The sequence below is a fragment of the Diaporthe citri genome, assembly GCF_014595645.1.
Source record: "Diaporthe citri strain NFHF-8-4 chromosome Unknown scaffold_2, whole genome shotgun sequence".
In the NCBI taxonomy this organism is placed as follows: Eukaryota; Fungi; Ascomycota; class Sordariomycetes; order Diaporthales; family Diaporthaceae; genus Diaporthe; species Diaporthe citri.
In genome coordinates, this window is record NW_025064847.1 from 5,073,347 (window position 1) to 5,089,542 (window position 16,196).

General features: G+C 56.0%; 5 protein-coding genes across 5 annotated transcripts; 2 read left to right on the forward strand and 3 right to left on the reverse strand.

Moving 5' to 3' along the window:
- Positions 1-2,543: 2,543 nt before the first annotated feature.
- On the forward strand, positions 2,544-4,092 carry INS49_006946 (uncharacterized protein; the record flags this gene model as incomplete). Its single annotated transcript, XM_043167712.1, has 2 exons — positions 2,544-3,134; positions 3,190-4,092. The coding sequence occupies 2 exons, from the start codon at positions 2,544-2,546 to the stop codon at positions 4,090-4,092; spliced, it is 1,494 nt and encodes a 497-aa protein (XP_043028856.1).
- Positions 4,093-5,144: 1,052 nt separating this feature from the next.
- INS49_006947 (uncharacterized protein) lies at positions 5,145-7,363 on the reverse strand (the record flags this gene model as incomplete). The annotated part of the gene is made up of 2 exons (XM_043167713.1): positions 5,145-6,412; positions 6,472-7,363. The coding sequence occupies 2 exons, from the start codon at positions 7,361-7,363 to the stop codon at positions 5,145-5,147; spliced, it is 2,160 nt and encodes a 719-aa protein (XP_043028857.1).
- Positions 7,364-8,449: 1,086 nt separating this feature from the next.
- INS49_006948 (uncharacterized protein) lies at positions 8,450-10,336 on the forward strand (the record flags this gene model as incomplete). Its single annotated transcript, XM_043167714.1, has 1 exon — positions 8,450-10,336. The coding sequence occupies one exon, from the start codon at positions 8,450-8,452 to the stop codon at positions 10,334-10,336; it is 1,887 nt and encodes a 628-aa protein (XP_043028858.1).
- A 1,457-nt stretch (positions 10,337-11,793) lies between these two features.
- INS49_006949 (uncharacterized protein) lies at positions 11,794-13,346 on the reverse strand (the record flags this gene model as incomplete). The annotated part of the gene is made up of 2 exons (XM_043167715.1): positions 11,794-13,230; positions 13,281-13,346. 2 exons carry the CDS (start codon positions 13,344-13,346, stop codon positions 11,794-11,796), a joined length of 1,503 nt encoding a protein of 500 aa, XP_043028859.1.
- A 1,585-nt stretch (positions 13,347-14,931) lies between these two features.
- Positions 14,932-16,196, reverse strand: INS49_006950 (uncharacterized protein; the record flags this gene model as incomplete). The annotated part of the gene is made up of 3 exons (XM_043167716.1): positions 14,932-15,108; positions 15,212-15,739; positions 15,891-16,196. The coding sequence occupies 3 exons, from the start codon at positions 16,194-16,196 to the stop codon at positions 14,932-14,934; spliced, it is 1,011 nt and encodes a 336-aa protein (XP_043028860.1).

The following is a 16,196-nucleotide window of genomic DNA, read 5'->3' on the forward strand; positions in this document are numbered from 1 at the left end:
CAGCCTGTAAAAAGCGAAGTGGATGACTGATGGAACATCCACAACGGGGATTGAGTGATGTTTGAACCGGGACTGGGAAGCGAAGCGGGTACCTATTGCTAAGAAAAGTGATATCGAATGGAGTTGACGCACGGCCGGGACTGCAGGTTAATGGTACATCTCTGCATCTCGGCTGAGGAGATGATGTGTTACAAAATATCGTGGCTTTTATTGAGACATCGATATATCCAAAGTACTTGCTTACAGCTAGTATTTTCACCCATTTAATCTATTATCTTATGCTTTAACAGTTCTTTGCCTATAATGTCTTTGTTCTTGATACTTCGTATAATTTTTGATACTTTCCCATTCAAAGCAAACCGTCTTAAACCACGTGGCTCAATTAAGCCAAGTGGCTTAAGAAAGCAGACTGTTAGTCCGAGTGAGGGTGAAGATACGGGTGAAGGTGGAAGGTGGAGGGAAGAAGAGGGAAAGGGTCTCTTGAACCACGTGGCTTGAGAAGGACTTCCAGTGAGTTGCAAGAAGAATAAGAGGAAGATGGATTAAGAAACGTGATATCAAGAATGATTTGCAATTTTATGAAGCTAAGTTGGTGGTGTGGACATGTCAAAGAAATATAGCCCGGCACCCAATCGTCGGGGGTTCATATACCAACCAGCGAGCCGCGGGCAGTGTTCCCTCGCCTGCAAAAGTAACTTGGATTTTAAAAACCTCTACATTACATATATCTTCCCCTGAGCTATGTAGCTGTTGAATAATGATGAATTTGCAATATCATAAAGTTGGATGGTGTTGTGGACATGTCCGAGAGATGGTGGGCCGGTACCCACCCGTCCGGCATTCACATACCAACCAGTGAGCCGCGAGTCGTGTTTGCTTGGCTGTACGACTAACTGTGAACGTTTTGAGAAGCTCGCTATCCTATATTTCGTCATTATCAAAAAGGTATGCTGGTTTCCAGGTATGAAATTGGCGGCTTCGTTGAAGCGGGCGATGGCTGACACCGGAGGTGGCGCTGGGGCTAGCCCACAATTCGAGAGGGTATTGCACAACCTCGCCTCCAACTAACCGCTAGCATTGCCGCACTCAGTTGCCACCCAAAAATCCAATGCCGTTCACAGAGTGAATTTGTCCCAGGAAATTTCCAGTCTCACGGATTCTTTGGCAGCATTGGACGGCTTATTCGGGACATGGCCAGGGCGGACGGGAGCGGGATGGGCCTAAACCTTAGACTTGTACCTGGTACCTCCCCTCCTGGGGAGGCACGCAGGCGTGCCTTCCCATTTGCAAGTACGGGCCTGGCTCTGAGTACATATCGTACAGACCGTCTTCGCACCGAATCTCTATTTGCAAATTCATCTTTATTCAACAGCTACATAGCTCAGGGGAAGAGGTAATCGAGTGTCGAGATGCGTTCGCATCTCAATGCAGGCACGGCGACGACTGAAGAAGTGTGGTTCTGTAAGCTTTACCGGGTGCGAGCTGTCAAGAATTTGGTGAGGATTGCATAAGGGGCAAGAGGTACGAGATGAGACGAGCAGCCGGAGTGTCTGGCAAGTCCACTCTGCACCATCAGTCGCCCACGAGCAATACGAGCACAAGGAATGGGAAGGCACCCTGTGCTGGCTGGTGCCGCGTCTCGTGTGCGAAGCTCAGAACGATATGAAGGCATTTCATACGGTAGCTTCTGGGCCATTTTAAATAAGTGTGGCATTGGACGAGCTGGAGCTGAATCATTTTCATGCCCGGTTCTGCAAGTACCAGATTGTGGCAATACAATATGAGAACGAATATTCGCACAGAAAGAAACGGATGGTACACATATGCATTACACCTCTAGTGCACTCACACCCAACACACCCACGCGCAACACGCCCACAACCCACACACCCATACCCAACATACGTACACCCAACTCACATGCCCAAGCCCAATTAATACTAATATAATAAATTACCTAGGTAGGTGTAGGTGTGTAAATTAGGTGTGGGTTTGGAAATCGGGGGTGGGTATTATGCCCTGATTAGCTGGGGGGATATTATTGAAGAGGTATCTGTGTACCCTCCGTTTCCTTCTGTTCGAATATCCGTTTTCTACAGTATTGAGCCACTGAAATAGCTAGGCTCTCCACCCCTCTTCAGGGACCCTACGTGCACTGCCTGGATAATAAGGATTAGATTGCATCGTGATGCGGTGGCAGTGTGCGCGGCGTTCTTGGCAGCCGTTTTCTCACCCTTTGACCAGCCTAGCTCGGAAGAAGATAGGATGCCGTAGTGGAGCCCATAAATCCTCATAACACAAGTCCTTTGATGCCTATAATCCTGGATCCTTTTGCCCCCAATGTGGCCTGACGGACCTAACCACCTTGGAAAAAAGGCAACAATCGGGTGCAAAGCCACAGGCTCCCGAAGGAACATGCACGATGATTATAAAATGTTGACCCCAAGCATGGTGATATAATAATTTCTAATCCGAAGTCCTCCAACGTCAGTCCTTGGGGTAAGTTGATCAATTGCCCTGGATTCCTCATCCATAGCCCAAACATGCTTCTCCAGACAATTATCGCCGTGGCATCATTTATGATCGCCACGGTCAGTGCCGAGGTCATCAGATATGAACGTCCATCAATCTACCAGAAGTCAGCACATTTCGGCCTAATGGTCAACGGCACAGACATGTATACGGTCAGCTATGCCCGCTACGACTATGTGCAGCTCTCCATGGACGAAGGCGAACCGACTGAGTTCCGCATTCGCAAATTGGACAACCAACCTATCAAATCGTACAGCATCACGCCGCGAAAGTTACCCATCGAGGCCAAGGTGGAAGGTGACACGCTCGTGTTCTCCGTCAAACAGGCGCATTACCTTATTGTGAAGATCGACGATAAGAAGGAGTTTGTGATCGTGGCGGACCCCACAGAGGAAGACATCCCCAAGCCGGACGGCCCAGGCGTCTACAATGTGCTCAAATACGGCGCGGACAAGACTGGAAACACGGTCACTGATGGGATCCAAAAGGCGATGGACGAAGCCGCCAAGAGCACGGGCAACACTGTTTATGTCCCTCCGGGCCTTTACACCATCGGCAACCTCCTCCTCCGCAACCGCACCTCGCTGTACCTGGGCCGGCGGGTCGGTGTTGCGCTTTACTGGCAACTCGACAGACTACAAGGCCCTCTTTACCAAGTCGGACCTAAAGATGCAGGGCACATGGTGGATCCAAACCGAGTTCGAATCGACTGATATCAAGGTCTTCGGCCGCGGGACCATTGATGGTAATGGCTTCGACACTCGCCGGAACAAGTTCTTGGCGGACCTGCTGGTCCCGGTGGGCACCAAAAACTTCAAGTGCGACGGCATCCTGGTCCGAGACAGCTCTTTCTGGGCGGTCACGCCCATCCAGTCCGAAGAGGTCACCTTCACCAACCTGAAGATCCTCAATCGCTTCGACGTCACCCAGGACGACGGGTTCGACGCCGTCGAGTCTAGCAAGGTGAGGGTGATCCGCGCCATAGCAATCTCCAAGGACGACAACTTCTCCGCGAAGACGTGGCCGTACAAGACGGGCACCACGGTTCCGTACCCGTTCCCGCCGCGGCCGCTGAGCAACGTCTTCTTTGACGACTGCCTGGGCTGGTCCGACTGCTACGGCTACAAGATCGGGCAGGGCGTCTGGCAGGACCAGGACACGGTCACGTTCCAGAACAGCGTCGTCTACACCGCCGCCGTCGGCATGGGCGTCGACCACAAGTTCGGCTCCGCCGCGGCGGGCCGCATCACCTTCCGGAACATGGACATCGAGGGCCTGCACGGCAACGCCCACGGCCAGGCCGCCTGGCTCACCGTCTACGTGCAGAACACCGGCAGCGGGGTCGGCCCCGTCACGGACCTCCGCGTCGAGAACGTCAGGGCGCGCGCCTCGGGGTACAAGGGGGGCTGGCTCCAGGGCTACAACGCCTCCTCGATGGTGAGCGGGGTGACCCTCCATAACATCATCATGGGCAAGAACACCGAGCCTGCCCGGTCGTTGAAGGATATGAACATCGTCCAGACGGATTTCTCCGAGGGCATCAAAGTCTCCTGGCCCTAATGAAAAGAGAACTGTTGGCCCAGGCCTCCTGGGGCTAGGACAGAGACATTGTTTTGAAAGGCAACGTGCCTGTGTGAATGGAGGGTCTTAACTTGTTTCTCTTTAGTTCTAGTAGCTATATATAACACTATAATCAAATGCAACTACTGTACTGACTAGTTGCTAATGCCCTTGTGTGCACATGAACAGGCCCAGTCAACACCTCCGTCTTTATGAGCTGGCATCGCAGCTCCTCGTTTATAAATGCCTAATACAGTAGCAACCAGATGGTAGCCAGATATACACTTACCTGCTTCTAGCGCTTGCAAGCGCCCTTTGCTCAGACGGCTGTTCTGAAATGATATTTTAGGAAATAGATGCCAAACAGAGTAGGACTCAGTGGCCTATTCTCACCTTAGCGGAGGCGCTCCTAGGATTGATCGAACTGTACATGCAATCCCATAGTAGGTTATCCCACGGCGGATTATCTGTAGCAGGTTACCGTATCTACGGGAGGCTACCCTAGAACCGGTGGGCAATTACAGCCAGGCCACCCCAAGGGTGATTGTACCAGACGAGATCCCCGTCGTGCGATTTTCCCCAGACAGGTCTGTCAAAGGGACCTTGGAAGGCTATCGGCGGAAGAAAGGCCTTGTGTGACTGTCAATAGGATTGAGGACAGAGCACAACGTGCAACTGCCATATTCGGCCTGGTCAACCCATGCTATTTCTCTCAAGTTTTGCAAACCTCCGGAAGACAGCAGCCTGTGCTTGTTATGAGTGCCCAATTTTAAGAATATTCTTATCGATCTCAATAGAGCAGGATGTACCATTCACCACATCTACACCTGTACAGAAAGAGCCAGGAGCTGGGGTATTCAAAGCCTGAGCATATCTACCGCTCCAAATTAGAAACAATGAATAAACGATAGTCGAGCGCTCCCTTGTTTGAATCAGAACAAGCCCCCATCCCCCAACGCCGTCCCAATGCGGTGCCGTCCCTGAAAAACCCGACTCCTGCAATATCAAGCACTCCGCTCCCTCTCAAGCCAGTCACTTTTCTCTAAGGGTTATTACAACGTGTCCGTGCTGGCATCCCCATTCCTCTGGCTGCTCTCTCCGCTTTCGTCCCCCTCGCGCGGTGCCCCGTTGTCACGCTTCCTCCTGACGCCGAAGAGGTCTCCCACCGAGTTCGTCAGGCTCTTGGCTCGGGCCCTGACACCCTTCTTGCCTTGCTGCTGGGCGGAGATCTGCGACTCGTCTGCCGTGCGACTCCTCTCAATTGCGGACATTATCACCCTCTCTTCCTCCTCGCCTATCGGCTCCACCGACAGCTCGTCCTGCGACACGTACAGGCTTGACCGCAGGCTGGGCCTCCTCCGCGATGGCGGTCTTCGCGCTGAGTGGGCGTCTTTGAGCAGGTTTGATGGGACGAGGCCGCTGACGGTCGAGTGGAATGGGGATGGTGAGAACAGCGGCCCGGTAAAATGGTGTGTGTGGGACCTGGATGCTGAGTGCGGCCTTGGTGTATGAGGGCTGCCATCATGGGGAATGTTGATGGCAGGTAGGGTGTTGCTTTGTGGTAAAGGCGTGCCTGGATGTGTGGATGGTTCGGAACTTATTGGTGTGACGCTGGATATCGAGACGGCTGATTCCGATATCGCATGTGCTATTCCTGGGTGGACTGGTGGTGTTGAATGTCGCTCCTGTGAGCGTGTTCTTAACAGAGGCGCAGACTCGCCGGCTTCTGCTGATGGAAGGAGTGACGCTTTTGGCGTTGCAGCAGGCGCCCTTGATGTTGGAACTCCCGACTCTTGAAGGACTGCCAATGGTTTGTTGATGGCGTCAATGAAGCTCACCCGGGAGGACCGTCGTGAGCTCTTTGCGTCACTGCCCCGTCGTCTCTGCTGCACAGGTGATGGAGGGTCATCGGGATCCTGCTCTGCGAGACCGATCGTCTCTTCGATATCTTCGTCATCCGAGAGCATGTCTTCGTCCTCATCTGCCGCATCCCTACCGCTAGTAATGAGGAATACGCCGAAGAAGGTCAGAAAACAGCCACCGGTGAACTTGACGGCCTGTTCACCCGTTGTTCGCTCAAAGTCTCTGTACAGCACTGCGCTTCCTATAATAACGCACAGTGTGAACGAGACAAACTGTATGGGGATGACCTGCGTCGAGTCGAATCTTTGCAGGGCCTTGTTCACATAGCGGACTTGCATGACGGCAGTGCCCAGTAGGATCAGCAGGAGCACGTATGTCACCGGTGTCGTGAAAGCCCGCAGCAGCGTTGAAGACAACATGGACGACACGCCCTTGGTCGAGAGCGCAGTATAACCACCTGAGAGCAATATTAGTCACTCGCACGATGACAAAAATGATGACAAAAATGTCGCTCACCGAACAAGCCCACGAGGCTGAGGTCGATGAGAATGGTACGGTTGCCATATTTAGGACTCAGCCACATGAGAAGGATAATCAGGCCGCAGGTGACACCCATATACACCTCGAATTCCGTGGTGGTGATGGCATCCCAGACGGCATGTGGGTCCAGTTTCGTCTCCTGGGTATTCGCGCTCAGGACAACGGTCACTGCGCCAAACACGGCGATGAGCACGCCCCAAAAATCGCGCTTGCGGAACTTCTCCTTGAACACTATAGGCGCGATGATGCAGTTGGAGACCAGGGCGACCACGCCGAGCGGCGAGACGATGGACGCGGGGGCGAAGCCGTACGCCAGGAAGTTGCCCATCTCGCCCACGGTGATGAGGATCTGGCCGAGCCACCAGGACGGCGACTGGAGATAGTTCGTGGGGTGCTTGGTCGTGTCGTCGTCCGAGCTGTCGGACCAGCGCGAGTCGCCGGACTGGAAGGACTGCGTCAGGGGGTCCGACTCCTGCGCGCCCTGGGCGTCGTCGTCGTCGCCGCCGCCGCCGGGCGTGTGGGCTCCTCCTTGCGGCTCGTCCACGGACCCATAGCCCGCCGGCGACCCAGCGTTTCCGTTCTTTGCATTTTTAAGAGCTTGCTTTGCGCGCTCCCGCACTCGCACTTTTTCTCTGTGTAGTTGGATATGCGCGTATCTTTGGACATTCAAGGCCAGGGCGATGAGGATGTTCCCCACGATGGCGGTGATTATGCCGATCAAGCTCGACCACTCCTCCAGACCCTTCTTAGGCCCATCGGGTTTCCCATCGTCGACGCCTTGACGCAGGTAGTCCTCAGATGTGTAGGCGGGCAGGTACTGGGTGACTGATCTCGCGGGTATCGAGGCAGGTAATAGCGGTATGTACATGGCGACTCAGGGGCCGTCGGTGGCTGCCGACCGGGAGTTCCAACGGCTCGAGGACGCGTGTATCATGGGTAATGTCGAGGGATTTACACAGGCTCGAGTATTCGGAGGGCAGGTACGGAAATCGAATTTGTTCCTACTGGCGACACTGGCTCGAGTTCTGAGGTCTGCCTGGGGTTAGGAAGTCGGCCTGGGGGAGCAAGGTCGCATGCGTGCATGAACCGGTGGTACAGGAGAGAGTCGAGGTTTCGCCGGGGGCCCAGGTAGATAGATAGCGCAGGATTCGCAGGTTGGGGCAGAGGACACGGACAGACAGAAATAGATACAGGGCGAGAAGAGCAACGCTGCGACATGCGAAAGGGTCGGGCGTGAGGAAGAAGCAGCGCAGGCGATGTGGTGTATGATCCTGCTTGCGGAGCCGCGCGGAGCAGCCCTGGGAGCCTGCGAGATTGGTCGCATCTCGCATTGAACCGCTCGCCATGGAAAACCGCGCGAATGCCGTCATATCCACCCTCCACCCTCCTCCACGCGCGGCGGTGGCCCTGAACCCCGAAACGAGCTCCTCCCCGGCCGAGCACAAGAGTCCACCACTTCAACCCCCATATCTGCTAGGCTAATAGTGTGTTACAGCGTCTTGCATACATGGCCTGCCTGGCCCCAGCTCTTTTCACATGCCACCAGGAATAACCATCCACCTCTTTCTCAGCCTGGCCTAGCCTGACCCGCGAACACATCATTCTTTTAGCGTCAACTCTCACCTCGTCTCGAATTTGCTGCCCTCTCTGCTGCTACTGCTGTGGTAGCCTCGCCTGTCTTCAGGTGTGACTGCAAAAGTAATGAGCGGGTCAGATTGCACCGAATAATCGAGCTCCATCTGCACACAAGAGTACATGTGCATAGTATCAGGTGGCGGGGTCGATCGGGGCTCGAGCTTCAATTTCCCTTGTGCAACCCGTCTCCCCCATCCATCTCCCCATCCCCACCTCCTCCCATCGCATCGCCCCATCCTCCATTCTTCCCGAGGATCCCCTGCTACCCGCCGGTCAAGCCGAAAGCTAAGACGGCAAGCATCCACTCATCATCACCACAATGTCCGACGACAATGAGCCGCAAGGCCCGAGCAACCCCTTCATCAGGTTCAAGAATCACGTCAATGCACGCATCGGCACCGGCGTCTCTGTCTTCACCGGCACCACGGATGATCGTGACAGGCCTCTGGGTAATACCCAAGCAAGCAATGTCGATGGACAAAATTCCACAGACCACCACGGTCCCGCTCATACTGCGTCGTTGTCGCCATGGCCAAGCAGGAACCAGTCTCGAGGCAGCTGCAGGAGACGGTCCGGCGTAGTCAATTACTGGGACGACTGGTGCCATGTCGACCCTTACAGCCCACACAACCTGCAACATCTCCCACAGCCCACCCCAAAGGACCTGCCCTCCGGCGCTGACCCGGCCGACTTTGGCTTCCCTGAGGCCTTCGAGGACCTCATGTCTGCGAGCAATCCATTCCGGGGCCACCTGATGGACCTGGGCATGCGAGCAGGTCTGAAGAAGTCCGCCGCGGGGAAGCTCGTCCAGCCAGAGACCCCGTCCGCCTGGGTCAGACGACTCTACGGCGACGCCCTGCTGCCTCCGCCCTTCATCTGGGAACAGCCAAGGCTGGCCGGAGGGATCACATGGGTGGCGCACGGAGAACAGCCGGCGGCCGAAACTGTGCATAGAGCTCAGCACGGCAACGACGACATCGGCGATGTTGCCAGAGCGTATCTGGAGTTTATGCGTCAGATCGATGGTAGAGTTGACGAGTCGTTCTCAAAGTTCGAGGAAATCGTGGGACGGGACATGGCCGAGATGATGCGGAAAGGGCAGAAACTTGCAGAGAAGGCCATGGGAATACTTGCTGGTGAGCGCTCCGAAGATCACGAGGCCGGCAGCAGCCAAGCGAAAACGCATGATGGTGCGAAGCCTGCATCGGCTAGCGAAGAAGACCAGCCCGTTACAGAGGAGGACCTGTTCGAGTTGATCCAGTCCGCTTCGGCTGGGGAGGACAAGTTCCTCAACGACTTCGCGAAGATTAGGGCTAGACGGGCTCCTCCACCATCTGAGCGCACTACGAGAGACACGCCGCCTGCCAAAGAGACCGTCGAGTACGACCCCTCCGGCGGCAAGACAATCAGGACATCTTCCGAGCACGTTGACATGTTTGGGTTTATCCATTCGAGGACTGAAGTCAGGAGACTCAACGCGAAAGGCGAGACAGTGGACTATGATACACGCTACTCCGTTCGCTCTTCTAATGATGGCTCCCGAGGCGATCGTGCGCGCCAAGGGGAGTACAGCCCGCGAGTCGACGCGCCAGTCTCCGTATTGATGACACCGGAGCAGTACACCGCATTCATCGGGAAGTCTTCGGATGAGCAGCTGGAGTCATTCCAAATCTCCATGGCGGAGGCCGACGAAGCAGCCCTGGACCCTGACAACCTGGCCCTCAAGAACCGCCAGATGCAGCTCATACTGCAGGAGCAGCAGAGGAGGGCCAGGTCGAGGAACGAGCCTGCGACAGCGGAGGAGGCACCGCGGCCGAACACGGACGGGGTGGCCCGGGGCGGCCCGAACCACGCCCTTCAGGACTATCAAATGCAACTGATGCTCCTGGAACAGCAGAACAAGAGGCGCCTCAGGCTACGAGCGGAAGCGGGAGAGGCTACAAGTAGCAAACACCAGGATTATCAAACGCAACTGCGACAACTGGAACAGCAGAACAAGGAGAGGCTAATGCGGGCGAGGGAGCAGTCAGCTCATAGCGGCGGGGAGCGCACTCTGCAGGATCATGAAGCGAAAGTGAGGCTCCTGGAAGAACAGAACAGGGAATGGCTGAGGCGGGCGAGAGAGGAAGCGGAGGCTGAGCCGGCTTCTGACAAGCCCCAGGAGGGAACGAAGACCGATTCTTCCTCCGGGTGGTTCTGGCGATGAACAGCCAGGAGCCCGTGTTCGTCACCAACAGGCTGCTGGTGGGTTGGTAGTATCTGGTTTCCCCCTTCTCCCCTCACAGGTTCCGCACAGATTGCTGGTGAAAATTTGCGGGTTTGTACTTGCCTAAGACCCCCTCTCATGAATTATGACCTACTCTCACGACACAACAACCATAATGTCTACGCATGCCATTCATGTAGTACCACAGCTTGTGTGTGTCCTCACTCACTAATCTCTGCCGGTGGCCCACGTGTCGGGTGTAGTGATGCACTCACAGCTGGCCAGAGTGTTCTTCGCTGATAGTGGCCGCCGGAGCATTAACAAAAAAAGAACAAGAAATAAACAGAGACAGTTGCTCGCTGATTGCCAATGATGTTCACCTCAGACTTGGCCGCTACGTCGTCAGGATGTCTGTCATTCAGCCTGTCTTTCCTCCGGAAAACAAGCAGCGTACAAGACACACCAGCCGTGTTTCAAAATAATATTACTAATATCTGCTCATGCGCCTGTCCACATTTGTCCAGCATTACCATGTTACACAGACAACCCCTCGTGATGTGTCTTGTCTTAGGCATGGTGACTTGTCCGACAAATACAAATTGAGGGCAAGACTCGAGTGCTTCCGGTGCTGGCGCTCGTATGTGTGTGCACAACAGTAAAGGCCAGACCCCGTGGTCACTGCCCAACAAACACCCACTATACACTGTCAGCCAAAGGCTGGCCACAATAAATGAATACCTGTGAGATCACGGGCCAAAAGCCCCTATCCTTGTCCGCGGCGGACCAGAAATGCCAGTCCAGGCCTCCACGTGCCCATCAGGAGGTCACAGTCACAGTTTCCTTGTGTATGCTCCAACACCCATGGAACATTGTCGTCCACTTCAGACTTCGATCAGGTCAAGCGGGGGCCTTCGTAGTCAAAGCTCACGGCCAGCTTGAGAAGGCCCGCATGGTGGCAGCCCGAGGGCTGTGACGGGGTGCGCCGGGGAACGCCCTAGATGCCCTTGCGGAGGCACGCGTATGCTTCAGGCATGCGGTTCAATGCCGGGCTGCAGGCAGTTCGTAAGCAATATGCCACTTTTCGCAAAGAGGAAGCGTATGGTCACGAATGGGAGACACAAAACATGTAAGCAGACATCGGCAGTGTGCGTCACGCAAAAGACGCCAAACGGTCCGGTCAGCGTTACATAGGAGCGCTCAACATGCAGTGCGTCCAGCGAGAAGCCATCGGAGAAAGCATCGTATAGATTTCGTCATCGTGACCATCCCACCGAGACGCAAGGTATCTAACTCCTCCCCCTTTCCCCCAAGCTGCCCAGAACCTGTGCCCAGAACGCCACCAATGATCATCATGGGAAGCCATCGCAATGCCAGGAAAAAGAAAAGCAATGCCATGCCAAAGAAAGGATTAGGAAAGTGCCCGAAGGTCATCGGACCGAGCCAAAACAGCCACGGACCTACCACTGCATGCTCCTTTTCTTGGTGATCTTCCTTTCGTCCTTCCTCAGGCCCGAGAAGAAGCCGCTCACTGCGGCAGCCGGGTTCGCCCCGGACAGGTAGGGGCCCTGGTTCGGCTTCGTGCGACCTGGTTTGGAGGGGCCTGCCTGCGGCGGTGGAGTCCCGGACGGCCGGCCGGCGAACAGGTTGTTCAAAGTTGAGCTGTGAAAAGGTCCAGTCCCGGGTCCGACGCTCGTGGGCCGCTGAGGGGGTGGGGCAAAGTTCGGGTGTGGTTGCTGCCGCTGCTGCTGCGGTGGTCTACCCTGGAACTGCGGCCGTGTGGGCAGGGGAGGGCTTCCTTGAGGCTGATGTGCAGGTGGTCGACCCGAAGTGAGATCCTGCCCCTCGGTTCCGTAGAGTTTCTTGAGCCGCTCCGTTTCCTTGGCTATCTCTGCCTCACGCCGGCGCTTCTCCTTCTCCTCCTCGTCAAGCATCTGCTTGATGCGTCTCTGCTCTTCCCGATCCCTCCTCTCACGCTCGAGAGCTTCTCTCTGCTTTTCAGCCTGCCGTTCTTTCTCCTCCCTCTCGACCATCGCCTTCAACCTCTCGGTCTCGGCGTCGATAGCTGCATCGCTTGGTCTGGCTGATGAGGAGGCCGCGATGTTGGCTGTGGACATGACCGGCCGAGGTTGTGGCGCAGACGGGCCTAGAGCACCTGCCATCGTAGGACCAGCCGGGGGCGGGCTGGGCCTAGAGTTCTTGCGCCTGCCGGTCGAGATGGGCAACGGTCCGGAAGCCCCGACGTTGAACAAGTCTGGCCGCTTATCTGGCGCGAGGTACAGATCGCGGATTACTTCAGCCCCAATGACGAGCACAATGTCCAGCCCCTTCCGGTCCTCCATGTCAATACGCTGCAAATTTGGTTCGTACACAGTCACTGCCGTTGCCCGGCCCTGCTTGAAAAGCGCCACTGTGATGTCTGGCTCCTTGCTCTTATGCCTGCCCACACTCTTTCCGACGTTGAAACAGGTCATGTCTTTGCTCAACCTCCCGTCCTTCTTCCACCTGAACATGACCCTGGGGCGGAAATCGGCGACAGGCTCACCATTCTGCGTCTGACGGTCGAGCTGCGAGTTGGAGGGCATCTTGAAGCTCTGGGTCAACATCTCGAACTCCCAGGTGTCGGACTTTGTGAGAGAGCCTGGGATGTATTTGACCGAGACAGCCTGGTCTGGATTGTACAGGTAGATTGTAAAGTTGTCGGGTATCATAGGCTGGGGCGCAAGAGATGCGCCTCCGTTCTGATGCTGCTGCGCCCTGACCTCGGCTGCTGACAGGGTTGGCTGGGACCATTCTGGCTCGACGACTACTTCGGCGTAGACAACGTCGGGAGCGTAGGGGTCAGCCAGGGCAACGGCATACTTCCTGCGCGCCGCTGGGTTGGAGGGGTCGGCCCGCTGAAGACATATTCTGGGGCGGGCTCAGAGCCGTTTTGAGTGAAATAGACAATACTGGAGAGGGGGTTCTCGTTGGACTGTCTGAACTGGAAGGTTGGCAGGTTTTCGTCGAGCATGGTGGGATTCAGGACGTTCCAGGACGAGACTCGGTTTTGCCACCAACACCAGTACAGGTGACAACTCAGCTCATGTGCTGCTGGACCTGGACGAGGCGAAGTGAAGGTTCCTGGTTGAGGTTTGGTCACAGAGGAGGCTGCTAGTGACTGGTTGCCTCGAACAAAGAAGCCGCGGGAGAAGAGAGCTTGACGACTTGACGAGGCGAGTCGACCGAGAATCCCGGCAGGCTTGGAAGACGAAGCGATGCGAGGCGATACGATGCGACTAAACTAGTCTTTGTCTTGTACTCGACCCGCGAATGCTGCAGTTGGAATAGCAGTAGCAGGAGCAGCAACAGGCTGGATACACGATCTTCAGGGGGGAATTGCTCGGTGGTGGAGGTGGAGGTGGAGGGGTAGAGGAGAGAGTTCAAGGCGACGCGCAAGTGGTGTCGAGGCAGCAGAGGAGGAGCTATGCGGTTCAAGCTTGGCGGGAAAGAAGATCTATACACTAAAAGACTAGTATCTGTTGCAAGAATAGAAACGAAACACAACCCCAGTATCATATGAAAGGGAGAAGAGGGCGATGGAGTGGGACGGATGGATCGATGCGATGCACTGCGATGCGATGCGACGGCGGTTGGGCGGCAGGGCAGACAGGGCAGACAGGGCAGACAGGCTCGGGACAGGGAAGCCTGTGCACATGCTTACAGAGCTGAAACCGACTGTCTGGGGGCCGTCATCCTTGAGCCACCCGCTGACTGGCAGCCTGAGCAGAGCTTGTCACGACCAGTGCTGGAGCTCCAATTGGCCACAGCGGAACCCGTCGACGTGACGCCCCTGAGGCTGTGCTCCACGGGCAGCGATTAGTCGTGCAGCCGCTGCGAACCGCACGTTTCCAACCTTGACTACTGCTACTTCAAGTACAGCATCGCAAGGATCTCGGCCTCAGTGGGGATATAAGACAGTTAGTTCATCAATGCTTCCTACGTAGTATCATATGTCTAGGCGTAGTCTTCTCGGTCGCTCTTTACTTACTGTACATATAATAGTCAGTCAGGTGCGAGCTGTGTCTCACTTCCTTAGACAACGCAACCTCACCAAGCATCAGTCACGGTCGTCTGCAGCTTCCCCAAAATGGACCTGTTCGGCCTTCACATGCCCATGCACACCCGCCGATCGGCAGATGTTCTTCACGACAAACACTACTGCCACACCGACGAGTTTCTACCCATCAGACATATTGAACCCCGCAGACCAGATCGCTGACGACTAGCACAGAAAGCACTCAGCTGAAAGATCGCCTGGGACCACATAAAATCCTCCGGGCGCATTACGACTACCATGACTTGGCGCTGCTAGGCAGTGCCAGAAGCCGCGTCCCTAGTCCCAGGCCCGGGCAGACTTGTCAAGGCACACCCTTCACGAGAGCTGTGTGGGCTAATTAGTCTGGACCGTGCTTTTGGACTGCACTCGCTTGGGAACGAGTGCCCATTCATTCAGAAGCTGTCACCCTCGCTGTGTCTCTGTCTATCATCTAGCAAGGGGCAAAAAGAAAAAACGCCCAAGACGCCGGCGGAAAGTGCTCCGTCCATCCACACACCGGTCATCTTGAGCGCCTGCGGTCTTGGTCTCCACACGCAGTGATTCTCGAATCTAGCGGGAGCGGGTGTGCCTCGAAGAAGTCGAGGATCAGAGACGACGCGTTGAAGGAGGCCGGGTGCCGCCCCTCTTGTGAGTTGTCGCTGTTGGGCTGCGTGCTCGGCCAGTCGTGCCCGATGTCCTGTCGGCACAGCATCCATGGTTAGCATCGATGCCTCGGGGCCGTTATTTGTTTGCTCGGCAGCAGCTAGGACTGCCTGCCTGTCTCTTCATCTAGCACTTACCGTCCCGTCCATTATATGGGTCACCAAACCCTTCTGGATCCCCTCTCCAAACTCATACCTGACGGCGCTGCTACCTTCTGGGGCACCGGGCACGGCAGAGGTCTCGTTCTCCCGGCCCAAGCCATCCCTCTCGGCCCAAGTCCGGACCCAGTACGGGATGGAAGGCAGGCAGCCACCCCTCCTCGGGCCGCCGTAGTACGCGATGGTGTCGTCCGCCAGGCCGTGGAAGACCAGCACCGGGATATCGTCCCTGCCCGGGGAGCACGGCTCGATGGGCACCGTCTCCGGCTCGCACACATCCCCGAAGTCGGAGATGTAAAAGGCCCCCGAGACTGGCGCAAACGCTGCGATTCGCTGCGACATGTCCTCGTCGCACGCGAGGGCACCCACGAGCCCGCCGCCCTGGGACTTACCCGTGGCATAGATGCGGTCCGTGTCGATGCAGTACTGCGCCTCAAGCTCGTCAAGGATGGAGCTGGTGAAGCCGACGTCGTCGGTTTCGACGTCCGGGACGCCCTCCCAAGTCTCCTACAGGTCGAGACAGATACGTCGTCAGCTCAGAGCACTGAGTGCGGAGGTGTGAGGGAGAAAGATCCGCCTTTTCTTTCTCTCTCTTTTTTTTTTTTTTGCGAGGGGAGGGGGGAGGGGGAGGATGGGTGGTTGTCCGGCCGTGACTAACGTTGATGCCATTGGGGTATACCACAATGTACTCCTGGTTGAAGTACGCCGTGCTCAAAAGATCCAGTCTCTGCTGCTCCTCAGCGACGCGAGTGCCGCCGTGGTAAGAGAGCACCACCGGCGCCGGAGTGGTGGGCTTATAGTTGGCGGGGAACCAGAGCAGGTATCGGCGGTCGCCCGTTTGGACATTGTACGTTTGTTCGAGGTTGACCTCATGGTCCGTCTGGCAGCCTTCGGAGGGCCGGGCTGCGGCGTGCCGCGAGAGGAGGCCAGCGCCGAGGAGGGGGATGAACGATATGATTCGCAT